General features: G+C 55.5%; 1 protein-coding gene across 5 annotated transcripts; it reads right to left on the bottom strand.

Moving 5' to 3' along the window:
* Positions 1 to 279: 279 nt before the first annotated feature.
* Positions 280 to 25848, bottom strand: KANSL3 (KAT8 regulatory NSL complex subunit 3). Of its 5 annotated transcripts, XM_065659163.1 has the most exons (22): positions 25517 to 25847; positions 24807 to 24977; positions 23484 to 23574; positions 23195 to 23380; positions 22948 to 23079; positions 22524 to 22640; positions 21490 to 21591; positions 21285 to 21356; positions 19743 to 19817; positions 19145 to 19302; positions 18468 to 18531; positions 17810 to 18010; positions 16812 to 16959; positions 15494 to 15571; positions 11905 to 12096; positions 10244 to 10328; positions 9110 to 9264; positions 8561 to 8673; positions 7813 to 8032; positions 7490 to 7623; positions 3462 to 3618; positions 280 to 984 (listed from the first exon to the last, which is right to left on the bottom strand). In XM_065659163.1, exons 1-22 carry the CDS (start codon positions 25801 to 25803, stop codon positions 443 to 445), a joined length of 3480 nt encoding a protein of 1159 aa, XP_065515235.1. In that variant the 5' UTR covers positions 25804 to 25847; the 3' UTR covers positions 280 to 442. The 5 variants fall into 5 exon arrangements, with proteins under 5 accessions (XP_065515235.1, XP_065515238.1, XP_065515236.1 ...); XM_065659166.1 differs by lacking the exon at positions 11905 to 12096 and having other exon boundaries at positions 25517 to 25848; XM_065659164.1 differs by lacking the exon at positions 15494 to 15571.
* Positions 25849 to 27977: the final 2129 nt, after the last annotated feature.

The raw sequence follows: 27977 nt of genomic DNA, 5'->3' as shown, positions 1-27977 counted from the left end.
GCACAGAGCATCGGGATTATCCCTGATTCCCACAGAAACCAATTCACAGCCGTAAGCTCTGTGCAGGGGGAACACATTTATCCAAACCATGGTGCCCATCTCGGCCTCACCTCATCATCTCAGCACCCACTTTGTGGCTCAGCACCCTTCTGCTGCTTCCCTCGTTTCAAACATGAGCTGCTGGGAAAAGCAGGTGAGGGCTGGGATACCCTGAAGCCGCTTTGGAATACACTGAAGCTGCTCTGGGAAGGGACGTGGGCAATGAGGGGAGTAGAGAAGAACAAGAAAATGAAAGGTTTATTAAACAGCAACAAAACCACTTGAACATCCCCCCACTTTGCTCCAGCCCAAGCTTGTCCATGGGGCTGCTCCAATCCCACTCCGCAGTCAAGCTCAGTCTTCCCAAATGCCAGTTGTGGATCCATAGGGATCCAGGGCGCCCCTACGGCTTCTGGCTGAGCGTGGGCCCTGCCGTGGCGATGATGGAGGAGCTGCTGCCCAGTGTTATGAGCGTGGTGCCAGCCCCTCCTGGCAGCACCCCTTGGGACAGCAGCTGTCTGCCGGCCAGAGCCTCTCTGCTGTGGATGATGGTGCTCCCCTCGTCCACCACAGAGGGAACCCTCCCCAGGGTCTCCACTGCCCCCAGAGCATGGCCAAGGGCTGCAGCGCTCTTGGTCAAGCTGACCTTCTCCCCGATGTGTCCCAGGGGTCCATCACCCTTCACCGTGGCCAGTGTTGAGGTCAGGATGACCGTCTTGGAAGCAGTCTGCAGGACCTTCGAGTGTACCAGGCTGGCGGGAGGGCTCGGGGTGCTGGCGAAGGTGACAGCACCAGCGGCAGAGGTGGCGGAGGAGGAGGAGGAAGGCTGGATGCTCGGCAGCTTGAGGGGAACAGAGGTAGCCTCAGCCAACACAGACTTGGTCAGTGCAGACAGCTTGGCGTCCGACATGACGTACAGCGTCTTCATGGGGCTGGTGGTGGTCACTGTGGAGAAGGGGACAGCATGGTCAGTGCCCACAGGGACATGGTGCCACACGGCTGCTGCCCCAGTGGCACGGTCACAGCTATTCACACTGAACAGAAGCCCTGGCCTTGTCCTTGACTCCAAAACCAACCCCAGCACCATCACAGCCCGGGCAAGGAAACCACAACAGCCAAACTGGGGCACCATCAGCCCGCTCCTCTCCAAAGCCACCCAGACCCCCAAGGAAGCCTCTTTTCTTCCTGCAGTGCCTGATCTTCTCCCAACAGAAGCCCTCTCCTGTTGGGACAGGGTGCCATGGCTCTTCCTCAGGCAAGCACGCTCCCATCTTGCCCCATCCTACCTGCTGAGCTGCCACAGACCACACTGAGCTCATGATGCTCTCCATGGCCTGGCTCAAGGTACCACATTTCATGGCATCTCCAGCTCCATCCCACAGGCAGTACTGGGATGCTCAGACCCTCATCGTGCTGCACCCCAGGAAGCAGCTAAAAGACTTCAGGCTTTGTGCAATGAAGCCCTCGGAGTCCTGAGGCAAAGGCAGAGGTTGTTACCCCATCCAAGTCATCTCCACAGCCCAAAGAGCAACAGAGGGGAGAGACACCAAGAGAATCTAATCACTGGGTTTAGATGAGCTCAAGGGATGGGGCAAAAAGCCTGGAGATGTGCTGCTGGTTAAAGACATCATGGGTCACAAAGACCGCAGCCCATGGTTTGCCCCTGCAGTCGCCAGAGTTGGCTCCATCCCTTGGGAAGGTGCACCAAGGAGTGGAAGGCAGCACACCCAGCACGCTGGGTCACCTGCAGCAGCACCACTCCTCAGCATCAGAATCCAACACAGGAGTGACCTGGAGCTGCTGGAGCGAGTTCAGTGGAGGTGATGGAGCTGCTGTGAGGGCTGGAGCAGCTCTGCTCTGGAGCCAGGCTGAGAGAGCTGGGCTGGGGCAGCCTGGAGAAGAGAAGGCTCCTGAAGGGGAGAGCTGAGAGCAGCTCCAGTGCCTAAAGGGGCTGCAGGAAACCTGGAGAGGGGCTTTGGGATATAAGGGATATAGGGACAGGCCAAGTGCTTTAACCTGCCTGAGGGGAGACTGAGCTGAGCTCTTAGGCAGAAGCTCTTCCCTGTGAGGGTGCTGAGGCGCTGGCACAGGGTGCCCAGAGAAGCTGTGGCTGCCCCATCCCTGGCAGTGCTCAAGGCCAGGTTGGACACAGGGGCTTGGAGCAAGCTGCTCCAGTGGAAGGGGTCCCTGCCCGTGGCAGGGGTTGGAGCTGGGTGAGCTTTAAGGTCTCTTCCAACCCAAACCAACCACTCTGATTTTATAATCTCCGATACAGCAGCACCAAAGTGTTCCTCACGCTCATCAGAGGTGTTGCTGTGCCACAACCACCACCAGTGCAGTGTGAAACTGTCCCTAATGAAGTGCCTCGAGTGAGGAGGACACAGAACCAAGGCTGACAACAATTGCCTAACCAGGATGGGACCAGTAACCTGAGGTCCAGGCAGGCAGGACAGTGGAAACAGGCGACTCCAGCCACCCCATGCAGGCTGGGGAAGCAGCACCCAGATGTGATGATGCTGTTTGACATCAGCAATGACCGCTCCGTGAAACCAAGTGTTTGGAACATTTTCTGCACTAAAACCCTGCAGCTCCAGCAGCTCTCACAAACTGATCCTCTCTGCCGTCCATGAAGCCAACCTCAACCTCCAGTGGAAGCAGGTGAAGTTCTCCACAGGTCTAACTTCACCCACCGGCTCTGACAAGTAACAGAAGGAACAAGAAAAGCCACGCTCAAGCCCACTTAAGCCCAGTGCTTCTGCACCTCTCTGTTGAGCATCTGCAGAATCAATCAGCCAGGTTTAATTCCTGCCGGGTAAAACCTGGGCACTACAGAGCTGCCACTTTGGCCTTCTGGGCAACTGGCACAGCTCCAGTGAGCTCCATCCACCAGATCCAGCCCGAGTGCTGACTACAGCTCACAGTGACACTTGGAAATCAGCTGGACCAAGGAAAACAAAAGCTCTGGCTCCGCAGCAGGCTCTTTGGTACAGAAGCCACTTTTGAGGACGCAATGGAGCCTTTGAGGATGCAGTGGAGCCTATGAGGATGCAGTGGAGCCTTTGAGGATGCAATGGACCACGCCACTGCTCTGTGTCAGGTTTAAGCCTAAGGCTATAAGGCTGGGTAGTGGCTCCGAGCATTGCTTTAGCTGCAGATAGATGGGTCTGCTCTCCCAAGGTTGGGCAGCACAGGAGCATGAGAGGGCCCTCATCACAAACTGCAGGTAGAGCCTTCTGTGTCTGGGCTCAAGTCTCACACCCTGTCCTGCAACTGCTCACAAATGGCTGCACTGAGCCAAAACTCCTTGTGCAAAGAAGCCATTGGGGATCCTAACTGAAAGCGATGGGTTTCAAAGGGAAAAAAGCACGGCTCCAACCCGGCCTCTGCTCCTCGCCCATCCCCACGAGTGCCATGCGCCTCACCTACGGGTGCTGCCGCGGGCAGGCGCGCCGCGGGGTCGGCAGGAGCCATCTCTGCACCAGCCTGGGCTTTGCTGAGATCCATGTGAGGCAGCAGCTTGCCAGGAGAGGTGGCGCTGGAGGCTGGGCCGGCCACGTTCCCACCAGCACCGTCTGGAGCCTGGAAGGGTTAAAGTAAGGGAGAGCTGCTGGAAATGCCCCCTACTGAGGGTACAGCATCTGGGGATCTGTGCTAGACCTCACCTAACACAGCAGAGCACATCCTCTGCCTGCTTCTCCTTGCCTTGCCCTTGCTCCAACCTGGCCAGCACCACTGGTGCTTGGGCTGAGACCGGCACTAACTCATTGCCTTTCTCCAGAAGGGAATGGGGTGGCTCTATCCCCACCTCTGGCTGTCAGGCAAATCACTCCTGCTCGTGATTAACCCTCTGTATTAACAGCACAGCAACAGCCAGGAGCTCAGGATTGATTCTCCCAAGTGCAGACCCACTTGGAAGAAGGACACACTATGACCAGTGGCACCAGTGAAACCTGCATAAGCACACACCATTCTCTGCATCAGAAGAGCTTCCCTCTTGCTTGATGATGTACAAGCCCCTCTGATGGTGGCACATCCTGGAGAGCACTGATCAGCTGCAGTGGAATAGCTGGAAATTCCCATTCAAGAGGTTTTACAAGAGCTTCTGGAGCTGCTTCACTTGCCTGAACTCTGCCTGGGTGCATCTGCAGTCAGGTACCACAGAGAGCTGGTGATGTGTGTGCTCCTGTGCTCAGCCTGGGGGCCCTCACAGCCCTGAACTGACACAGTTCAAGCTCCAAAGCAGCTTTCCCAGCTACAAAAGCAGATACGTCTCCAGTCAGACTCCTCTAAGCCAGCTTGCTCATAGCCTTCTACCACTGACAAGAACAGCTCAAGCTCAAGTCTGAGCCCCCCACCCGATGCCCAGGCAGGTCACAGCCTGCTCTGCCATGTCCTGTGCAGCAGCAAGAGCTGGACCACAGCTCCCCTTATGCCATCCAAAGGAGACTCCTGCCCAAAGCTTGAACCATGGCCTCAGCTTGCAGCTCCAGTCACTGCTGTGGAGATCTTTGTGCCACAAGAGTGTGATCCAGCATCAGCATCACTCCATGCTTTACGGAGCTACTATCAGGATATAACCACGCTGCAGGGAAGGACCTCATACAGAAAGTGTTCAAAGCACTCTGTGGAGTAGTTGCTGAAGAAGAGAAGCTGAAGCTCACTTGCATTTTCGTTTTAAAGCCACCCGAACCCTGTTGTTGCTTCTCACTCTGCTGCTCACAGAAAGCATCTGCCCCAAACACCCCCGGGAGAGTCCTCAGTCTCCCACCTCTCGGTTTAATGGGTGACCCATCAGACTGCATGCCCTGCTACAGGCATCACCCAGCCCCTGGAGGTGAAGAACCACAGTGCACCCATGCTGCACGGGCTTCCTGCACAGCCACAGCACAGCTGGAATGTCAAAGGGAACCCAACCAACACCAACTACTGCTGAAAACACACGTCTGAGCCCTCAGTTCTCCCCCAGAGCCTTTTGTAAATGTGCTCTTTTACAGGAAGCCCTGTGAGATTACCCAATCCTGTGTGCTAAAGGGCCAGGGAGCTGATGTCAGGGGCTATAATTAGTTCCAAACACACAGAGCTCATGCCATTTCCTGTAACAAACAGCTTCTTTCAGTTTGCTTGTGAAGCAGCTCTCCCAGCCCACTGCACAATGAAGCCCTACCTTAAGCACACAAGCTCAGCACTGTAGGGGGAAGTCACAGTGTGTGATCCAATATCCAAGAGCCTTAAACATTAACCCGTATGTAACGCTGCTCTCCCTGGAGTTGATCTGCACCAGGTTTCATCACACTGTGCGGTCACTGTGCTGCTGGACACTGAGGGTCCCTCACAGGTGACAAAGGAGAGCACATGAGTTCTGATGGTTGATTAAACAGCCTCTGAAGAGCACAAAAACTGTGTCCAACACAGATGAAGAATGAAAGCATCTTGGCTGGTGACACAGACACAGGATTGAGCACCCTCAGCAAGCTTACCCAGGACACTGAGCTGTGTGGTGCTGGAAACACACTGCGGGGAAGCAAAGGGATCCAGAGAGACCTGGACAGGCTGGAGAGATGGGACCATGCGAACCTCATGGAGTCCAAAATGCAAGGTGCTGCCCCTAGGTCAGGGCAATTCCAAGCACAAACACAGGCTGGGGGAGGCTGGACAGAGCAGCCTTGAGGAGAAGGACTTGGGGGTTTTGGGTGAGGAGAAGCTCAGCGTGAGCCAGGACATCCAGCTCTGGGGCAACAACAGCACATGAGGGACCTGCAGCTGTTGGAGTGAGTCCACAGGAGGCCACGGAGCTGCTGCGAGGGCTGGAGCAGCTCTGCTCTGGAGCCAGACTGAGAGAGCTGGGCTGGGGCAGCCTGGAGAAGAGAAGGCTCCTAAAGGGGAGACCTTAGAGCAGCTCCAGTGCCTAAAGGGGCTGCAGGGAACCTGGAGAGGGGCTTGGGACAAGGGCCTGTAGGGACAGGCCAAGGGGAATGGCTTGAACCTGCCCGAGGGGAGACTGAGCTGAGCTCTTAGGCAGAAGCTCTTCCCTGTGAGGGTGCTGAGGCGCTGGCACAGGGTGCCCAGAGAAGCTGTGGCACTGTCCATGTTACAGTACCCAAGACCACTACATTCACAACAGAAACCCCTCCCTGACTCAGCACCTTGTGCTTTCAACTCAACCAACCAAAACTTAACCTAGGAAGCCAGAAGGCAGCCAGGATCCTTGAGACAGTACCTGGCATGTGTTGGGAGACCTTTTCCTACTGTCAGTGATCCACCTCCAAGACGAGGTCTGTATCCAACAGTTACCACCTTGGAGCATACACTCAACACTCCATGAACTGGTTTCAGCAGCACAGAAGCAAGAAGGAGCAGGAGTTGGGGTCACAGAGAAGGTAACAGGGCAGTATCCCAAACACCCACAGGGCCCAGCCTCACAACAGGACATCTACTTTGCTAACAGAGATGATCATGAGCAGCTTGTGCCCAGGCAGCCCCCAGCATTCTGGCCTGGAGCAGCCCCAGTGCGGCAGCAGGGCCAGGGCAGGGATTGTGCCCCTGCACTGGGCACTGGTGAGGCTGCACCTCGAATCCTGTGCTCAGCTCTGAGCCCCTCACTACGAGAGAGACATTGAGGGGCTGGAGCAGGGCCAGAGAAGGGCAATGGAGCTGGTGCAGGGCCTGGAGCACAGCGGTGATGGGGAAGGGCTGAGGGACCTGGGGGGTTCAGATGGAGAAGGAAAGGCTCAGGGGGGACCTGATCGCTTCCTATAACTGCCTGACAGGAGGATGGAGCCAGGAGGGGCTGGGCTCTGCTCCCAAGGAACAAGGGATGGGACAAGGGGAAATGGCCTCAAGCTGCCCCAGGGCAGGTTTAGATGGAGCTGAGGAACAATTCCTGCCCCAGAGGGTGCTCAGGCATTGGAACAGGCTGCCCAGGGCAGGGCTGCAGGCACCGGCCCTGCAAGTGTTCACACACATTGGAGACGAGGCCCTCAGTGCCATGGGTTAGGGGTGGCCTTGGCAGGGCTGGGAACGGTTGGACTGGATGAGCTTAAAGGGCTTTTCCAACCTGCTTGATTCTGTAACAGTCAGAAGCAGCATCTTCAAGAACCCAACTCTCCTGCCTGAACAGAAAGACGGGAGCTTTCCTGCTCCCACCAGAACCTGTCTCTGCCAAAACCTGGAGCTTTAGGAACAAATCCTGTGCTGATGTCAGCTTCTGGAGTCCAGCTGGAGATTTCCTCAGTGTGGTACTACCGTGCTATGGAGCACAATCAACCCTGCTGCTAACAGATGTGAAGGGATGTCCTAACAACTCTTTCTGTGCAGCCTCAAAATGCTCATGACACCCAACAGACGTGCCCAGGGACACTTCCCCCACAACAGCCCTTGACTGTAATGGTCAGAAAAAGCTCACAAGAGCAGCAGTGGACACGTTCCTTACGGAGAAGATGCCAGAAGTTACCTGAGGTGCCTGTGTGTGCATTGCCTGCTCCTCGAGCTGGGCCTGCACAGCGCCCATGGCAGTCTGGCTCAGTGTGGTCACGCGGCTGGGCTGCCCTCGCAGCGTCACAGTAATGGTCGTGGGGGCCTTCAGGCCTGGAAAACACACAAGCAACACGTTCCTGAGACACATGGAGGCCACATTCACCAACCTGGGGAGCATCAGAAGCCTTTTCCTATGCTCGGGAATCCCCCAGGCACAGCTCAGAGGCAATATAAGCTTTGGAAACACTGGTCTTGAGGTGATGGGGTGCTTCGGGCACCCCTGTCCCCCGTGTCCCTCACCTGCTGCCTGGTTGGAGATCTGAGCCAGGCCAGGGAGACTGCTGGCCAGCTTGGCCAGGCCCCCATTCGTCAGCAGCTGGTGAATGGCTGTGGGCTTCCCACCCGCTGAGGCTCCCAAGGACAGAGAGGTGGCAACCGGGATGGTGCGGACAATGGTGCTGGTGTCCGTGGTTATAGCACTCAGGCTCTGGATAGGTGCAGGTGTCTTCACAGCTGAGGTCTGGAAGGAGAAGCAGAAGCAGTGAGAACCTGGAGGGAAGCCAGAGGTCTTTAAGAGTCTCCACACGTCATCCTGGTGGCCATGAGCAGGTCTAAATGCAAGTGAACGCATCCCTTGCAGTCTGCACATCCTTGTTTCAATGTGACTGGGAGACACTCTGGCTCCTCTTCTAAGGAAGACACCAGTGCTGAATGGGCTTATCTCCAGCTGAAGTTGCCTGAGACACCACAGGCATGTATCTCCACATAAGAACACAAATCCCCCCAGTTCATCCTCCATCTCCTTCCCACCATTTTCTAGGTGAAAATCCTCCAGCCCTGCTTCCTAGACCTCATCATGGGAACCCTTAGCCCACGTTTGCAGGCTGCCAGGGCTTGGATGCATCATTTCAGCTGCAGTTCGCACCTACCCCTTCATCTCTTCTAGTTCTGAAGCAAACAGGGCCTATGCAGGTTCCCCCTTTGACTCCTTTACCCTGCTCAGAGCTGCCTTCCAGCACGGGATCTCTGGTACCCAGAGGCTGCATACCTGCACGGGCTGCCCAGCAGCAGCCACACTGGCTGGAAGGGGAGATGACTTGGTCCCAATGTCCTGCAGGCTGAAGCTCAGCCCTTGCAGCAGGCTGCTGGCAGATGCTGCTCCTAAAAACAAATGCAAGGAATAACATCAGGCTTGGAGAATTCAGCAGCACAATGGAATTCCAGGTGTGTTGTATGGCAGGCAACTGCAAAGCTGTTCCTTAAAGAGGAGCATCCCAAGCAGCCCACCTCGAGGTTGGGATCTTCCCAGCCACTCTACACACACAGTCCAACCCATTTCACTGCCGCAGCTACCAGTGAGGTCAGATGTGAGACCTGGGAGCAAGAGGAGGTGGGGTTTGGTGTCTCAAAGCATCATGACATAGAAGTGACACAATTAACAAGTCACCTCCAGCCTCACTCAATGCATCCCATGGGATCTCAAACACTGCCTCAGCCAAACCCAAAGCAACCAGGGAATGCAAGAAAGGATCCACCAAACCATTTTGAACCTGCTTTACCTTTTACATTCACAAGAGACATGGAGAGAGGCAGGTACCTTGGAGGGTACTGGCCGGCTGGGCCTGCAGGCAGTGGGTGCTGCTGGCCACTAGCCTGCTCTGCAGGGCATGGAAAGCACTGGGTGTCGTGCTGCTGGGGATCACAGAGGATGGAGCAGGGCTCGTGGAGGAGGTTTCTGTTGCTGAACTCAGCCTACAGAGCAAGCAGGAGAGAAGACTCTGGTTAGCAATGTGAGCTGGCTCTGCCAGACGCCGTCACCAGCCTAAAGCAGGGCGCTCCTGGAAGCATAAGGCTACAAAATGAGCTACAAAAAACCCAAAGCAAGTGATGGTTCCCTGCTGTTTCTACCTTCTGTGTCCACCACAGCAGGCAGAACAAGGAGCACTTCCAGCAAAAGTGGTGTATTTCCAAACGGGAAGCGAGCTTGTTCCATGTCTGCACCTACCTCCATGGGCTGTGCAACCCTGCCCAAGAGGAATCTACCCTGTAGTGATGCTTCTCCTTTTTAGAACCCACTCGCTACTTGGAAACAGCTCTTCTTCCTTTCCCTTCCCACATCAGAGTCCAGTTCTCCAAAGCTTGGATTGATTTAAAAGGGAAAACACTGATGTGAGATGTCAACATCAGATGCATTCCCCAGTATAAATCCCACGAGCCAATATCAAGGCTTCTTCAGGTTGCCCAAGGAAGTTGTGAATGCTCCATCCCTGGCAGTGCTCAAGGCCAGGCTGGATGGGGCTTGGAGCAAGCTGCTCTAGTGGAAGGTGTCCCTGCCCATGGCAGGGGTTGGAACTGGATGAGCTTTAAGGTCCTTTCCAACCCAAACCGTCCCATGATTCTTTCACCTGTCTCTGGAAAAGAAAGCTTGGCTGTCAGTGGGAACGAAGGGCAGGACTAAACACCCCATTTCTGGCAAAGACGTCACAGTCATTCCAACGGCAGAGATGGGATTTGGGGAACCACATACAAAAATAACCCAACAGCCACAATCCCTTCTCCTCGGGCCCACTTCTGCCATTCTCCAGCTCAACTGCTGGTTGAGAAACGGTGCTCAGGAGCCTCCTGCACCTCCCAAAACTCCAGTCAGACACCAGCAAGCTCCCCATGCAGAACCCACCCTCTTGTGGTGCCTCCCATCAGCAGCCTGCCCCATAGACCCAAGTGCACTCACTTGGGGGTGGTGAGCAGTCCTGAGAGCTCCTTCACTCCCGGCACAGCCTGGCCAACAGCCACGGGGACCGGCTTCCCAGCGACCACTGCAAGAGAACAAAAGAAGGAATGTCCCTTTCTCTCCTCCGGGAATCGCCAGGGATGCCCCATCTCTCACACAGCTCCCCACGGGCTCATCCTGCTCACAGAGCACCTCCTGAAGGAAAGCTCTGCTGCAGACACGCTCCAGCTACCGGAGATGGGGAGCATCCAAGAGAGCAGAGTTGTGGCTAAAAACCAGAAAGTTGCCATAGTGGCAGTGTTATAAGAGACAAAATGGAAGGAATCAGCTTCATAGATCTCTAAAGCAGTCAAATCTCACACCCTCAGCATCAAACCTCTCTCCTAAATGTTATCTGCGCTTAATCCCCTCTTCCTAATCCATCACAGCACGGATCTGCCACCTCAGCACAGTAGCTTGGATCTGGCTGGTCGCTACTGATGGAGTTTGGTCCCCATTACAAAATACACAGGGATGCGACGAGTCACGAGATCTGTTTATTGCAGCATTTGAGGGATACAACTGAGTCTGGCTGGTGCCTTCCTCTGCTCACACGCACGGTTAAAGGGAATTCTTGCTTTGGTTCATGTTTTACTTCTGCAATTCATTTCCTTTCTGTGGAAAGAAGTAAAGTTTGGAAAATTAAAATAAGAAGATTCCAGTCAGCAGAGATTTGCAAAGCTGCCAGGAGAGGAACTGGGACCTTCAAGGATGTGCGGTGCTTAATCCTGTTTCCCAGTTCAAAAGAACTGCTGAAGTAACCAAGAGATGCTTCCAAGGGAGCGGAATTCTCTCTCGGCTTTGAAACCCTGTGATTTCCTCCTAGAATGGAGACGTGACCTTTCCATCCTGCCCTGCACTGAACTAACACTGACAAAGAGAACTGCTGGGCACATCTGGAGCGCTGCACTCCACCATGAGGAAGACACAGACGTGAGGAAAGTGTATGTGCCAGCACCAAGGTAACATCCTCCAGTTCTAGGGTGAGAGCAGCCAAAGCTTTCAGCCTCCCTTGTGAAGGCTCAAGGGGAAGAAGATGGAGCACATCACCTCTTCTTGACAGCAGGGCCTCTGCAAGGTGGGTTTTCCTAGACACAGAGGCAGGAAAGGAGCTGGAATTTTATGTGTATCAAGTGTGTATTGTGCCACACAAGGGCTAAAGGGGATGAGCAGAGCGGGACATTCGGCTGCATCTTGAAGTCTGGACACACAAAGGATTTCCAGAGGAAGAAACATCATCATCATCCCTACAGCAGGAGCATGATCCAGGTGAGAGCTTCATTCAGGAGCAGAACTGGAGGTACCCACGACCTGCTTGGAACAAGGGGTCCACCAGGACCATCCTGCTTCCAGCAGCGCTCGATGCCTCAGAGGAAGGAGCCAAATTCCCCTTGGCTGCCGTGGAGCGTTTCGCTGGAGCGTGCTATGGAAAAGAGAGGCTCCTGCCAAGCTGCTACGTGCTGTGAGCCCCCACGCTCCCCAGCTCTCCCCACGGCACTCACACCTTGAGGCTCAGCCTGGTTTGTGCAGCCAACTCCTCCAAAGCTCAGAGCTCCCTCCCCACTGGGCCCAGCACCGAGCCCGCTCTCTGGTTCAGCAGCAGCTGTACAATCACAACTCACTTTCTGCCTGGGTGCTGAGGGCTGCTCCGTTCCCCATGCCAGCAGCATCGCCGTGAGACACAATGGTCACCTTGATTTTGGCGCGTTTGGAGGATTTGGTGCACTGGGTCGGGCTGGGGGTCTGGTGCCTCTTCAGCTGCACACGCACATCATCTTTGTCAGCCCCTTCCGAGTGCTCTGAGGACACTGGAACTAGGGGACACAGAAGGAGCTGTTTGAAAAGCGGTGGCCGGTCCCTCGAGGTCAGCGCTGCTCCAAGGTGTGGAGAAGGGACACATGCCCATGCACGCTTCCAGAGCTCCCTCCATGCCAGCCTTGCCCATCTCCCATGCACCAGGAGCTCACACGTCTCCTTTTCACCATCTACTCCATCTTCCACATGCCCTGAGGTCTAGTTTAGGGCCAGGACTTCACTTACTCTACTCAGAGACTAAGCATATACAGCACATCACAGCACATCAAGCCTGTTTTGCCTCTGTAGCGAAGGAAAACAGATGCCTACAGTGATACCACATCTCCACATCGACAGTTCTCATTTCATAATGAATCCTGGCATCAGACCCCTCCAACATCCCTCATATTTCCAGGCGAGGGGATGAGGATGCAGAGACTCACAGGGCTGGTGCTGCCAGTGCTGGATTAAAGCTCAGCCTGCTCCTGACACACCAGCAAAGGTACGTGCATGCCTGTCATCCAGCACATCCCTTCCAGTGCTCCTCACTGGCCCTCCAGGAGCTAAAGCACAGGCATTTTAAAGGCACTGAGCAAAGCAGCATGAGCACAGGAGGTGCTGCAGCAAAGCCAAGCCCCAACCAAGCCAACCCTGCACTGCTTGAGACTATGGGGGAAAACCACAAGCTGGGATTTCTCTTCCACATCAATGGCATCTTTTGCTGTCATGTCCTTGACACATCACATCCTGCCCAGAGCAAGAGCTTGCCAGGGCCAGGGCTACCCAAAACAGCAGAGAGGATCCATGACAAGCACCTCTGGGCAGCCTAGGCCCAAAACACAGTCAAGAGCTGCCACATCCTGCCCATCTGCTCTCCATGGGTCTCCCACCACTGGTGTAGGATCATTCAGCCCTCTCCATGCAAAGCTCCTGCAGACCACTGCTGGGCCAGCTAAGTCCCTTGTTCCAGATGGTCCTGAGTGTCCAAGCTGTGTATTCAACAACCCAGGGGACAAGATGCACATACCTTTTCATTCAGATATAGATAAATATGGGTATATTACGTACAATCAATATAGATGTGCATGTGTGTATGTATGCATTTATAGCCTCCCCTGCATACCACCCATAAACCTCTGAACTGGGTGTACGACAAGACTGTGCCCAAAACCCTACATGTCAGACAATTCCTAGTATTCTGGGGCCACTCCTCTCCCCAGGGAAGGTGCCAAGCTCGGTGTCCTGATCCCCATAGCCGAACATCATAGAATCACCATTAATTCAGTTGGAAGGGACCTTAAAGCTCACCCAGCTTCAACCCCTGCCACGGGCAGGGACCCCTGCCACTGGAGCAGCTTGCTCCAAGCCCCTGTGTCCAACCTGGCCTTGAGCACTGCCAGGGATGGGGCAGCCACAGCTTCTCTGGGCACCCTGTGCCAGCGCCTCAGCACCCTCACAGGGAAGAGCTTCTGCCTAAGAGCTCATCTCAGTCTCCCCTCGGGCAGGTTCAAGCCATTCCCCTTGGCCTGTCCCTACAGGCCCTCGTCCCAAGCCCCTCTCCAGGTTTCCTGCAGCCCCTTCAAGGCACTGGAGCTGCTCTGAGGTTTCCCCTCAAGGAGCCTTCTCTTCTCCAGGCTGAACCAGTCCAACGCTCCTGTGCCTCCCACCCTCCTGCAAACATGCATGATCCAAATCACCGTCCAGAGACCTCCTCAGGCGTGCACAGACCACAGGCACCAAAGCCACCCCCCAAAGTGCCACCAGCCAAGCAGGACAGTGAAAGGGCACATGCACAAGCAGCGGCATCAGGTGCCCCTCAAAGCAAGCAGTGACCCAACGTCCCTTTGTGTCCCCACTGCAGGAGAGAGGAGCCCACTTCTGCTCTCACTGGGGCTGCATGTTCAGGAGCACAGGATGGTTTGGGTTGGAAAGGACCTCAAGATCATCCAGTTCCAACCGCCTGCCATGGGCAGGGACATCTCACACTAAACCAGGTTGCTCCAAGCCCCATCCAACCTGGCCTTGAACGTGCCCAGTCATCCCACTCCCAAAGCTGTGCGCCCCAGCTCCTACCTCACATCTCACTCGTCCAAGCCAATGTAGTAACAGGCCCAGAGATCTCAATCTGCTTTCGATCAAAACAGAGGTCAGGCTGGTGCCAGCCTCTCCACACATCCCCACCAGCAGAGGAACATCCAGTGCGGTTCCTCTTCCCAGCAGATGCTGGGTGGGAGGACTCTGGGTAAGGGCAGGGCTCTGTGTGTGCTTCCAGGCCAACCTTATCACACAGGGGAGGGCACAAAACAAGGCTCGAGGCAGAAAGAAACCTTTAAACTAGGCTGAAAGGAGAAAGAAACCTTTACAACAACCAGCCCAGCCAATCCCTGCCTCAGGAGCTGTTGCCACAGTTGTACACGTGCAGTTTGGCCTATCTGGGGTGTGTTCAAGGAACCTGTATCCTCAGAGTCTCCACACCATGTGCCGAAGTACCACCAGCTTCTCTGCACCCATGGTTTGCCTCATCCGGTTGAAAGCATCAGTAGTGGGCTATGGAGAGAGGCCGATTCTTATCCACATCAATGCTCTCAGCACCCTGGGGTCAGCCAATAGGAGAACTGACACCACCAGCTCACATGACGACACCACAGCCCCCCCGGGGCTTGGATTTCAGCTCCTCCTCCTCTCCTAATCCCAGATCCACACAGTCACTGCCTTTCAGGATGGCAAAACATCTCTTTACACGTGCTATGGATCTCACCCCTCCATCCCCAGCCCTCAGAGCAACACGCACATCCCTCTGTGTGCACCAGCACCCAGCACAAGATAGCACATGACTAAAGACTGCTCCCTCCACGTCCCCTGGTGCTGACAGCATCCCTCTCCCACCCCATCATCACCTTCCCAAAGCCACCCCTGTCCCTGGCCTCTCTGCTCTAACTTGCTCTGGACAAACACCACTGCTCCACATGTCCACATCTGCCCCTTCCACGTCACTTGTTTCTGCTCCTATGTGTTTGGGATGCTCCACCAACACTCACGGTCTCCCAGGCTGCTGTTCACATCCCCCCTCAACCCCCGCACAGGAGCACAGGTTAAATTCACAACCACAAATGTCACCACATCAGTCACAAAGCTTTAGTCCACCAGAGCAAACCAACTGCCAGCCTCCACAGGTCCATGTACCCACTGGGAGAGGGGAAGAGCTCAGGGGAAGTTAATGCTCTCAGTAGCAAGGAGCCATCAGCTTTAGCTTCAAATACAGCAGTAAGAAAGCAAGAAGCAGGGGGACAAGGGGACACGCTGGGCCACATCCCCAAACCAGTGCAAGGGGAGAGGAAGAGGATGAAAGGAGGCAGCAGAGACAGAGAGAAGGAGGGAGACAGAGAAAGAGACAGGAAGAAGTGAGGAGATACTCACCAAAGAGACATGAAGAGGTGCCAGGAGGAAGAGCTTTCCTCACCAGCATGTTTTGTTTCAGAAAAGCAGCAAACTGAGCTGAAACGAATCAGAGAGAATTACAGTATCACAGCCCGGCTCTGGAGGGGACACACAGCTCCAGGGACACCACTGGGACCCACACAGAGAGCTCCAGACACAACTCAGCCACAGAGCACAACGGAGACACTCCAACCTCCTGCTCCAGCCTCCAGCTCCAGCCTCCAGCTCCTCACAGCAGTGCAGCACATCCCACACTACAAGAGGCTCCATCCCAGCTTTCACAGAGAGCATATCCCAACAGCAGGAACCCTTCTCCAGCCCCAGAGCCACAAGGAAAAGGTCCAGCACCCAGGAATGACAGCAGGCTTGGCTATGAGAGGCACAGTTAGCTTGGCCAAGTAGTGGCACCAAGCTGGGAGACACCGACCAGCACGTTCCTGAACAGCCACAGCCACCAAACACAGGCCAGGGGCCACCCTGCCCCAGGGCTCCTGGCATGACAAGGCAGCCCCAACACATCCCATTGCGCAGCCCTTCCTCCCATGTGATAGAAACTTCCTCAGCTACAACACAGGAACAGATTCCTTTGGTCTGTGCTCTCAGAAATTAAGGTTCAACTTCCCCCTGGAGTCAGAGAAAGACTTTAAGGAATGTCAGAGAAAGACTTTAGGGAATGTGGAGGGTGACACTGCTGCAGGAGACAACAACAAGGAGAGAAGGAAGGATGGAGAACTACTCCCCAGGTGCTGCTGATATTCACCACAAGGGATCATCAGCAACACCACCATGACCTGCATTCAGTGTTCACCATTGGGCTGAAGCTGAAGTTTGCAATCGGCATCCAACAGGAAAAAAACCCATGGCTGAAGCTGGTTACTTATTCAGAGCAGGTTTTGCCCTGCAATCTGATGCAAGATGACTCTGCAATTACTCAAACCCGGTGTTCCAGTCACAATCCAGCCTCGATCGCCTCCTGAGTACCTTTATTCTCCCTCCCAAGCAGCCTTTAAGGCTGAGACACCACTCAAGGGGCTGACGCTTGAAGAATTAAGTGTGGCTATGTGCTGACTTGGTCAGCCAGAAGTGAAAACCCTTCTGCCAAAACACTATTTCCAACCTAATTCCAACCCTCCATCAGATAGCAGTGACAGGGGCCAAGCTGCAGGGAAAGCTGCCACAGGGAGCTTGGGATCCAAGACAGGACTCAGAAGACAAGAACCTACACACATCACGACAGAGAGAGACCAAAACTCCAGCTGCTGAGAGGGAAAAGGGTGGGGAAGCTGTAGGGCATTACCTTGGGCCTGCTTGTGTGCGAGGACAGTGTCTGGCCTTGGCACGTGCCTCTTCAGCAGCTGCGTGGGGCCCACCTGGCTGGGCTTCTGCAGGGAGGACACGGCGGCCACTTTGGTCTTGGGGCTTGAAGTGGGGCTGCTGGACAAGTCCTGCTCAAAGAGAAGAAACACGTCTTACCCCGCGTCCCTAAGGAGCAGCTGGAACCCTGAGTGCAGCAGCACAATCTTCCCATGGAGCAGATCTGTTTGCCCCACCACAAGCCCCAGGATTCCCCTCACCTCCCTCTTCCAACACACTGATTGACAAGAAGCCCCCCATGACCCAGCTTCAATGGGCACATGAGCCCAGAACCCCGCCGTGTGCTGGGCTGCACCCCCAGAGCATGAGCAGCAGCTCAGGGAGGGGATCCTGCCCCTCTGCTCCACTCTGGGGAGGCCTCCCCTGGAGCTCTGATCCAGAGCTGGGGCAACAGCACCAGAGGGACCTGAAGCTGCTGGAGCGAGGCCAGAGGAGGTCATGGAGATGCTGCAGGGGCTGGAGCAGCCCTGCTCTGGAGCCAGGCTGAGAGAGCGGGGCTGGGGCAGCCTGGAGAATAGAAGGCTCCTGAAGGGGAGACCTGAGAGCAGCTCCAGTGCCTAAAGGGGCTGCAGGAAACCTGGAGAGGGGCTTGGGACAAGGGCCTGTAGGGACAGGCCAAGGGGAACGGCTTGAACCTGCCCGAGGGGAGACTGAGATGAGCTCTTAGGCAGAAGCTCTTCCCTGCGAGGGTGCCCAGAGAAGCTGTGGCTGCCCCATCCCTGGCAGCGTTCAAGGCCAGGCTGGAGCAAGCTGCTCTAGTGGTAGGTGTCCCTGCCCGTGGCAGCGGGTTGAAATGAGATGATCTTTAAGGTCCCTTCAACCCAAACCAACCACTCAGTGATTTGATGATAATTCACGGATACAAAAGCATCTGTTAAAGAACCTCAGCCTCTCCCAGCTCAGCTCAGAGCGAGCCCCCACCTCTGAGCCTGAAGGAGAAGCAGGCACTTTGGCTGCTGGCGAGGCAGGTCTGCTGCTCCTTTCTGGCAGGTCAAAGGACAGATCCCTCCTGGTGGAGTCTCGGGGCTTCTTCTTCTTCTCCGCATCCAGGTCACGGGGATCAGAGCCTGAGTGGCTCTCTGCTCGGGTGAGGACTCCAGTCAAGAAGTCAGCTATTTCATCCTAGGAAGGGTGAAACACAGAGTAAGTGCTGTGCAGGGGTCTGACCAACTCATCTTCATAGCTTGAAACAAAAAGAGAAGAAAAGATTCCCAAAGGGACAAGGCTCTCTAATATTCCACAAAAAGAAACCCTAAAACCTTACAGACAGAGCTTGGCTTCTCATTTAAGCTCATACCCCACTGATTTCTCACACATGGGAGAGAAACAGGATGGTATCTCCAGTGCTCCTGCTTCATTCCCCAGGGAGCGGTACTGGACGACCCTGAAACCCACTCTTTATTTAAGGTGCACTACCAGGAAGCTCACGTTTCTGCTCCTGAAAGGAGAGAGACACTTCAAAATCCCACCCATGAGATACTCCCTAACTATGAGGTTAGAATTTGTGGTGTCACTGAGACATTTTAGCACAGGGTTGGTTTAGAGATAGGAGGTGTAAGAGGAAGATTTCTGTGCTTACCTGGATGCAGCGGTCCACCATGCTCTGGGTGAGGCCTTCTGACTTCTTTTTGGCTTTGCTTATCCTGTTAAATAAACCAGACGGAAGTCAACATGTTGGGTTTCATCCTCACAAGAGCATGCCCTCAGTCCCACTATCAGAGTTTCACATTGCTTTCTTTCCTCTTCTTCACTGATTATCCCCACTATAGACTTATGATGCTCCAAACCCTTGTCTGTGCTGCTGGGTGCAGCTCCAGCCTCAGCCCAACTCCATTCTCACTCCTTGCTCAGGGTTTTGCTGCGGTTATCCCAAATATACACAAGTCTCCTGAAACCTTAAAAGCCTCTTGCCTCCTGCATGGCTCTTCCAACCTCACTCACCCCAGTTCTGTGCACAGCCTCCAAAAGCCACATATTCAAGAGGCACGGGAGGCATGAAAGAGCAAATACTTGCTCTGGGGTCATCCCATGCTGTACCCTGGATCTTTACTGGCAGAAATGATACAGATTTATCACACAAAAACAACCCTCTCTCCAACCTTCCAGGTGTGGAACAGCAAAGTTGATCCTGATGGAGCACGTTTCTGCAGTTCCCATCTAGTTTCGGTACCCATTTTGGGGGTTTATTTGTGCACAGCACGCTGAGATGTTGCCCAGTGCTCCTGGGAAGAGAGGATCCATCTGGCAGAGCGTTACCTGAGGTTGTCATCTGCTCCTCCCACCACCACCATGCTGTTATCAGCTCGTATTTTCTCCCGGAAATCTTCCATGGCTTCCATGTTGCACTGCAGGGAATTCTGCCCGATCACAAAGAGGACAGGGGTCTTCATCTCCAGGAGGGGGTCATCAACATCCTGTGAGAGCAAAGGAACTGTAATCCAGAAGGACCAATCCAGTCTTAGGCGCAAACCTGAGATAAGGCTGCAGTGAAGCTTCCCAGTGGGATTTACACAGCCAGACCAATCCCAAAGGAAACTCGGCTCCAGAGCTGCACCGTGCTCCAGCAAATGCCTTTGATACAGATTCCCACTGCTCTCAGAATCAGCCATGTCAATAGCTCAACCCAACATTCCCAACCCCATCACACACTGGTCAGTTAATAAAGGAGCAATTTGGGCTCCATATGAATCAACCCAAGTTGTCCTCTCCAGGGCCAAAGGCCACAGTGAACAAGTGACCCCACAGATAAGACCCTAGGAAGGAGCAAACCTGTGGAACAGGACAGACAAGCCAACACAGGACTCCTCACACCCACTCTTGCTGTTAAATGGCTCCATGTGCCTTTGGGACTTACCCCTCTGGGGCCATCCACAGTGAGAAGGGGGAATCCAAGGCACACAACCGCAGTGACATACTCCATCACTGAAACCTGGGGGAAAAAGTCAGTCAGCAACTCAACAGCTGAGTGCACCAAGGATACAAACACAGCTCTGCCAGGTCCTGCCAGGCACAGAAACATCTTCCATGCTTCAAACTGGCTTTGTTGGGTTAAAAGAGTGCAGGAAAAAACATGGAATGGATCAAAAGACTAATTATACGTGGCAAACTCCCAAAAGGCCTTGTCCCAAGCCCCTCTCCAGCTTTCCTGCAGCCCCTTTAGGCACTGGAGCTGCTCTCAGGTCTCCCCTTCAGGAGCCTTCTCTTGTCCAGGCTGCCCCAGCCCAGCTCTCTCAGCCTGGCTCCAGAGCAGAGCTGCTCCAGCCCTCGCAGCAGCTCCGTGGCCTCCTCTGGCCTCGCTCCAGCAGCTCCAGGTCCCTCTTGTGCTGCTGCCCCAGAGCTGAACACAGATGAAGTGTGCCAGTGACACCAAACTGACTGGGGCAGTGGGCACTTTGGAAGGGACAGCCACCCTGCAGAATGACCTGGATGGGCTGGAAGAGTGGGCTGAGAATCTCATGATCAACAAGGACAAGTGTAAGATCTTGCAGACAAGGCAGAAGTCCTTCCCTGTGAGGGTGCTGAGGTGCTGGCACAGGGTGCCCAGAGAAGCTGTGGCTGCCCCATCCCTGGCAGTGCTCAAGGCCAGGTTGGACACAGGGGCTTGGAGCAAGCTGCTCCAGTGGCAGGGGTCCCTGCCCGTGGCAGGGGTTGGAACTGGATGAGCTTTAAGCTCCCTTCCAACACAAACTGTTCTGTGATTCTCTGATAAAGATGTCATTGTCCCACTCGGTGCTTATCAGGCCGCCCCTGGAATACTGGGTTCAGTTTTGGTCCTTGCTATGCAAAAAGCTGTGGATAGGCTGGAGAGAGTCCAGAGAAGAGCCACAAAGATGATCCAAGGAACGGGCAGTACGTGAGGAAAGGTGAGAAAGCTGGGTCTGTTCAGCCTTGATATGAGAGAGCTCAGGGGAGACCTTATCCCCATGTTCCAGTACTTAAAGGGTGGCTACAAGGAAACTGGAGACTCTTTTGACAAGGACTCGCATGGACAGGACAAGGGGTAATGTGCAGAAGTTACTCCTGGGGAGATTCCAGCTGGACACAAAAGGAAAACTCTTCACAGTGAGAACAACCAGCCATTGGAATAACCTCCACAGGGAAGTGGTGGACTCCCCATCATTGGACATTGTCCATGGCTGGACAGGGTGCTGGGACATCAAGTCTAGCTCATGCTTTGCCTAGAAAGGTTGGATCAGATGATCCATGAACAACCTGGGATCCTATGGAATTGTCTATGCCCCCAGGACCAGAAAGGGCATCTGTCTCAAAGCCAGGCCTTGGAAAGAGAAAAGGGACAAGCACAACCCCTCTTAAAAAGTCTTAAACAACAGCAACTCAAATCTAACTCTGAATTAAAGCTGTCAAGTGGGAAGACGTGAAGGAATCGGGTACTTACGTGACAGGCCACCAAGGCACCGGTATTCCACCCGATCAGGATGATAGGCTTGTGAGAGAAGTGGCTGTGAATCTATGGGGGAAAGAACAAGACATGGATGAAGGAGAGGGACAGACTACAGGACGATGATGCCCTGGGGTGGGACAACACCTCCAGCAAGGGAAGGAGTGGGATGGGAGCAGCAGAGGTTTGGTGCTGTACTCACCTCGGCCACTTTGCCCCTCACAGCCCCAATCATGTGCTCGAGACACTGCAGTACTCCCACCCCACTGCCATTGTTCAGCAGGTGGGTGGTGATGGGAATCACCTGAAGGGTGAAAGGGGAGGTCAGTGAATAACCATGGATCTGCTGGGAATGAGCACTGACAACAAGTAGCACGGACTGGAACCACATTTGGGCACGAACTTGTGCTTCTTGCTCCTTCTTTCCCCTGGGATTCACTTCCACGGAAAAGTGAAACCCCCTAAAAACAGAGGAAACGGAGAATTCCCCACAGAGACAATCTCTGCCATTCACCAGGCTGATACACCCAGTACATGTGCCACATTGACTAGGAGCAGCCTGTATCCAGGCAGAGGACTAAGGTGACCTACAGTCTCCTCCAACCTCTTTGTGTTGGAGACTCATCAATCCTTACTAACAGTCACAACACAATCTGAACTGATGAAGATTATCAAGAAGATAATCCACCTTCTCTCCCCTATGAGGCTGCTGAGGTGATGGCACAGGGTGCCCAGAGAAGCTGTGGCTGCCCCATCCCTGGCAGTGCTCAAGGCCAGGTTGGACACAGGGGCTTGGAGCAAGCTGCTCCAGTGGAAGGTGTCCCTGTCCATAGTTGGAACTGGATGAGCTTTAAGGTCCTTTCCAACCCAAACCAGTTGATGATTCAATGAAGATGGACAATATTGGTAAGCAAGAGACCCCAAATGCATTGAATTTGGGCAATTCAGAATCACACAATGGTTTGTGTTGGAAAGGACCTTGAGATCATCCAGTTCCAACCCTCCTGCTGGGGGCAGGGACACTTCACACTAGACCATGTCACCCAAGGCTCTGTCCAACCTGGCTTGAACACTGCGCAGCCCCTGTGCAGTGTCTCCAGTGCAGGTGGCAGGCACCATCCTCTGCTTTCCGCACAACCAAGTATTTTGGTGCACCAAAGGCTTATAAAACCAAGCTCAGCTGCTGCAGCCCAGCCTAGCTTGAACTTCCCTCCTTCCAAACCCAGCCATACGAACCTTTCCCAGGCAGGAAAGCTGGGACTGCCAGAACCGGTGCCGTCGGGAAGTGGGGAACATGGAATTGGAGGGTCCAGAGGAAGCAATCAGGATGAGGGGGGAACCAGGCAATTTGCTCTGCAAAGTTCAACAAAGAGATGTGTCAGGGGCAGCACGTTCCCCGCCCGGGACCTCACTGCTCAGCCTGCACAACAAAGCACAGGGATGTTCATAGCTCATTAATCCATCCCATTCTCCCCGGGCAAAGCTACCTCAGGACAGTACAGGGGGAAATGTATCCCACAGGAGTCCCCCTCACCAAGCAAGTCTAAAGCAGGAGGAAAAGAGCCCAGGAAGCAACAGAGAGGTGGAAAGAAGACAGCAAAAGGATAGGCCGACTAAAGCTGATGTGAAACCCACTCTGCAAGCCCCAAGAGGTACTCACTGGTTTATTATGCGACAAGACACCCACTGCTGGGTCCCAAGGTCTCTTCAGCAGCAGAGACAGAGCCTCAGCACCCGCTGCCCCTGTCTTGGTGGTAGAGGAGAGCAGCATCCTGTCGATCAGGGTGGGGATCTGAAACCAGAGGCCAGAAAAGAAGAAAGAAAGGATAAAAACTCCACCAGCTCCCTTTAACGACTTTATACAGGGAGCACGTAAGCAACAGCAAAGCCTTGCACTGCTTTATTACCTTTCCTTTAAGTGTCTGCAGAGCATCCAGGTAAGCAGCCAGCACTGGCAAGCTGAGGGTCTCCACCAGCGTTGTGTGCAGCCACTGGATCAGTTTGGTGTCCCAGTTGACACTGGCCAAAGCCTGGCGGACCCTCCGAGCACATTTGTCCACTGCTATCCTCCTCAGGACTGGCTCATTGCAAGCCTAAAAACCAGGAAATCATAAAGAAACAGAGCGATGGGGAAGATCAGGCAATTCCACGTGCATCCAGGGATGCAGGAAGGGAAACAGGGAGGAAAAGCCTTACCCCTTCATTAGCCAAGCGAGCCAGCCTGTCAGACTGCAGAGCCTTGTGAATCTTGTTGAACAGCTTGTTCTGGGCCATTGTCCAGCCTGTCCTGTCGGGAAACCAGAGGGAGAGACATAGGTCAGTGTCACACAGACATCCAGGTCCTGCAGGCTCCTGCCCGTTCCCAAAGGCAGCACAGCCGGGTATTGGGTGCTCCAGAACTGATCTACAGCCATGGGCAAAGAGAGTTTTGCTCCCGCACAACAGTTTGTAATGTCAAGACCACCACGAACTGATTGGGCTCCAGCTCCAAGGGGGTTGTTAGCAGGATGGGGTATCTACATGTCCTCCTTTTCCATGCCTGACATTGGAATACGGCTGAATTGAGGATCTACAACGACTCATTGGCCCAACTGCCTCCAAACAGAGGAAACTGCTTCATGGGAAGCATGAGACAAAGGTTCAGCAGCCTCTGCCATAAAATCCAGCAGATTCCACAGCAGGCACTGAGGAAACTGGACACGAGATGATGATGACACTGAGCTGTGTGGTGTGCTGACACACGAGAGGGATGGGACCTAGAGGGACCTGGAGAAGAGGGACCATGTGAACCTCATGGAGCTCAACAAGGCCAAGGGCAAGGTCCTGCCCCTGGGTCGGGGCAATCCCAGGCACAGACAGAGGCTGGGTGGGGAAGTGATTTAGAGCAGCCCAAGGAGAAGGACTTGGGGGTGCTGGGTGAGGAGAAGCTCCCCATGACCCGGTTTCAGTGAGCACTTGAGCCCAGAACCCCCCCCACCATGTGCTGGGCTGCACCCCCAGAGCGTGAGCAGCAGCTCAGGGAGGGGATCCTGCCCCTCTGCTGCGCTCTGGGGAGACCCCCCTGCAGCCCTGTGTGCAGTGCTGGGGTCACCAGCGTGAGGACATGGAGCTGGTGGAGCAAGGCCAGAGGAGGCCACGAGGATGCTCAGGGGCTGGAGCAGCTCCCGTATGGAGCCAGGCTGAGAACACTGGGGCTGCTCAGCCTGGAGAAGAGAAGCTGTGTGGAGACCTCAGAGCAGCTTCCAGGGTTTGAAGGGGGCTACAAGGATGCTGAAGAGGGGCTCTGCATCAGGGACTGTAGGGATAGGACAAGGGGTGATGGGTTCAGACTGAAACAGGGGGAGCTCAGGTTGGAGATAAGGCAGAAGCTCTTCCCTGTGAGGGTGCTGAGGCGCTGGCACAGGGTGCCCAGAGAAGCTGTGGCTGCCCCATCCCTGGCAGTGCTCAAGGCCAGGTTGGACACAGGGGCTTGGATGACTGCTCAGTGCCCGGAGCTCTTTCTCTGCTCCCCTTTGCTACCTGTTGACGTGCTCTTCCCAGTCATCGGGTGGTGGAGGGGCATCGGCGTCCGTGCGCGCGAACATGACGTGCCGCTCGCACTCATTCATCACGCTCCGCGCCTTCTGGTTGTCGTAGAGCGGCACGGCCACCGGCGTCACCGTCTCCACGTCGATGGGAACGTCGGCCTCTCTGCAGGGCACAGGGATGCTTCAGAGGAGGGGAGCACCGAGGGTCCCTACCCAGGGGTCCTGCTGCTCCTGCCCGGAGCCTGGCAGCTCCCTGAACCCCAACCCCACTTTTCCATCACAGACCCCAACCCCACAGGATACCCCCCTGCCCCACATTCCCCTTTTGCACACCCTCAGCCCCACAAAGACACCTCAGGGTCCTCCCCAGCTCCACTTACCCCAATCCTACAGGTCCCCATTCTCCCCTCACAGACCCCTCACCACCCACACGGGTACCTTAGCCCCACAGACCCCCCCCCCCCCACAAGCCCTTCAGCCCCCCCAGCACCCACACAGACCCCTCAAGATCCCCTCAGCCCTACATAACCCTCCGAGCCTGCCCCACAGCCCCCTGAGGGCCCCTCTCCAGCCCCACAGCCCCACAGGACGTCCCTCAACCTGCCCCCAGACCCCTCAGCCCCACATCCCCCCCAGGCCCCTCATTTCCCCCCTAAGCCCTTGGACCCCACAGGCCCCACAGGCCCCGCAGGCCCCGCTCACAGGCCGGCTCCGGGCTGCCGCCGCGGGGTGAGGAACAGCATGCGGGTGGGCCGGGCGGCGCTGGCGTCGGGGTGCGCGCTCCAGGGCTTGGCGTAGCTGTGGTCGAGGCAGACCAGGTCCAGCTCCCGCTCGTGCGCCGACAGCTGCAGCAGCAGCGACGTCCCCATCCTCCGCGCCGACCACTGCAGCTCCCGGTCCCGGTCCCGGTCCCGGTCCCGGTCCCGGTCCCGATCCCGATCCCGATCCCGATCCCGGTCCCGGTCCCGGTCCCCCCCGCGCAGCGACATGGCCCTGCTACGGCCGCGACATGGCGCGACCGGCGCCCCCACCCCACCCCGCGCTGCCCGCGGCGCATGCGCGGACACACCCCCTCCTCCGGGGCCTGCGTGTTCGCGCGGAGGGTAAAACGCGGAGGGTGGATTCGGGCGGAGCGGAGCGGGGAGGGGAGGGGTGAAAGCGCGGAGAGCGGACAGAGACGGGACGGGACGGGACGGGACGGGACGGGACGGGACGGGACGGGACGGGACGGGACGGGACTGAGCGGAACGGAACGGGACGAAACGGGACGGGACGGGACGAAACGGAACGGAGAAGAACGGAGCGCGTGGTTAGGGGCGGGCACAGGGACACAGGGACATGGGGATGCAGGGACATGGGGATATATGGATACAGGGACGTGGGGACACACAGACACAGGGATACGGGGACATGCGGACACACAGATATGGGGATGCAGGGACATGGGGATATATGGATACAGGGACATGGGGACACACAGACATGGGGATACAGGGACATGGGGACATAAGGACATTGGGAGACACGGACATGGGGGTGTAGTAATATGGGGATGGGGGATACAACGACACAGAGACACTGGGACATGGGGACATGGGGTCTGGTGACATGGCACACACAGATAGGGGGACTTAGTGCTATAGGGACACTGGGACATGGGGTTGGGGTAACATGGGGACATACGGACATGGGGACACAGGGACATGGGGATGTGGTGGCACAAGGACATGGGAACACACGGGATGCAGTGACATGGAGACACAACACATACAGAAATGGGGGAGTGGTGCCATGGGGACATGGACACACAGACCTGGGGACAGAGACGTCTCCAAACTGGAGAGACATCAATTTGATGGATGGACCACTCGGTGGATAAAGAACTGGCTGGACGGCCGCACACAAGGAGTTGTGGTCAAGGGCTTGATGTCCGGCTGGAGACCGGTAACGAGTGGTGTCCCTCAGGGATCGGTGTTGGGACCGCTCTTGTTCCACACCTTCATGGCTGACATGGACAGTGGGATTGATGCGCCCTCAGCAAGTTTGCCGATGACACCAAGCTGTGTGGCCCGGTTGATCCGCTGGAGGGAAGGGATGGGATCCAGAGGGACCTCGACACGCTTGTGAGGTGGCTGATGCCAACCTTATGGAGTTCAACCACGCCAAGTGCAAGGTCCTACACCTGGGTGGGAGCAATCCCAGCACAGCTGCAGGTTGGGCAGAGAAGAGATTCAGAGCGACCCAAGGAGAAGGACTTGGGGGTGCTGGTCGATGGAAAATGAACATGAGCCGGCTGCAGTGTGCGCTTGAGCCCAGAAACCAACCGCATCCTGGGCTGCATCCAAAGGAGCGTGACCAGCAGGGAGAAGGAGGTGATCCTGCCCCTCTGCTCTGCTCTTGTGAGACCTCACCTGGAGCATTGTGTGCAGTTCTGGGGTCCTCAGCATAAAAAGGGCATGGAACTGCTGGAACAAGTCCAGAGGAGGCCACGAGGATGCTCAGGGGCTGGAGCAGCTCCCATATGGAGCCAGGCTGAGAACACTGGGGCTGCTCAGCCTGGAGAAGAGAAGCTGCGTGGAGACCTCAGAGCAGCTTCCAGGGTCTGAAGGGGGCTACAAGGATGCTGGAGAGGGGCTCTGCATCAGGGACTGTATGGACAGGACAAGGGGTGATGGGTTCAGACTGAAACAGGGGAAGTTTAGATTGGATCTAAGGAGGAAATTCTTTCCTGTTAGGGTGCTGAGGCACTGCCCAGTTGCCCAGGGAGGTTGTGAGTGCTCCATCCCTGGCAGTGTTCAAGGCCAGGTTGGATGAAGCCTTGGGTGCCCTGGTTTAGTGTGAGGTGTCCCTGCCCATGGCAGGGGTTGGAACTGGATGATCTTGAGGTCCTTTCCAACCCTGACTATTCTATGATTCTATGGGGACACATGGGCATGGTGACCAGTGACACAGATACACATGGGCATGGGGACACCGGGAGAGCGTGACACACAGACACCCGTGTGGGCACAGCAGGGACATGGGCACTCACAGACATGGGCACTCAGTGACACAGGGATGTAGGTGCCCAGCAACCCATGGTGACAGGGGTCAGAGCACCTTGGTGCCACCGGTGCCGTTCTGGAACGCATCCCATCACCATGGTGACAACACCCTGGTGACA

The sequence above is a fragment of the Lathamus discolor genome, chromosome 22 (genome assembly GCF_037157495.1).
Source record: "Lathamus discolor isolate bLatDis1 chromosome 22, bLatDis1.hap1, whole genome shotgun sequence".
NCBI lineage: Eukaryota > Metazoa > Chordata > Aves > Psittaciformes > Psittacidae > Lathamus > Lathamus discolor.
The sequence above is the reverse complement of the archived record's forward strand: the minus strand, read 5'-3'. Positions and strand labels throughout refer to the sequence as shown.

Bases quoted from the DNA above. Each gene is read 5' to 3' on its own strand.
- KANSL3 (XM_065659163.1), bottom strand. From the start codon at position 25,803: ATGTCGCTGCGCGGGGGGGACCGGGACCGGGACCGGGATCGGGATCGG. The intron at 21,357-21,489 runs GTGAGTACAGCA...TTTCCCCCATAG, and splicing joins TGAGGGGCAAAGTGGCCGAG to ATTCACAGCCACTTCTCTCA. The intron at 10,329-11,904 runs GTGAGTTGTGAT...GTTCTCTTGCAG, and splicing joins CCTCAGCACCCAGGCAGAAA to TGGTCGCTGGGAAGCCGGTC.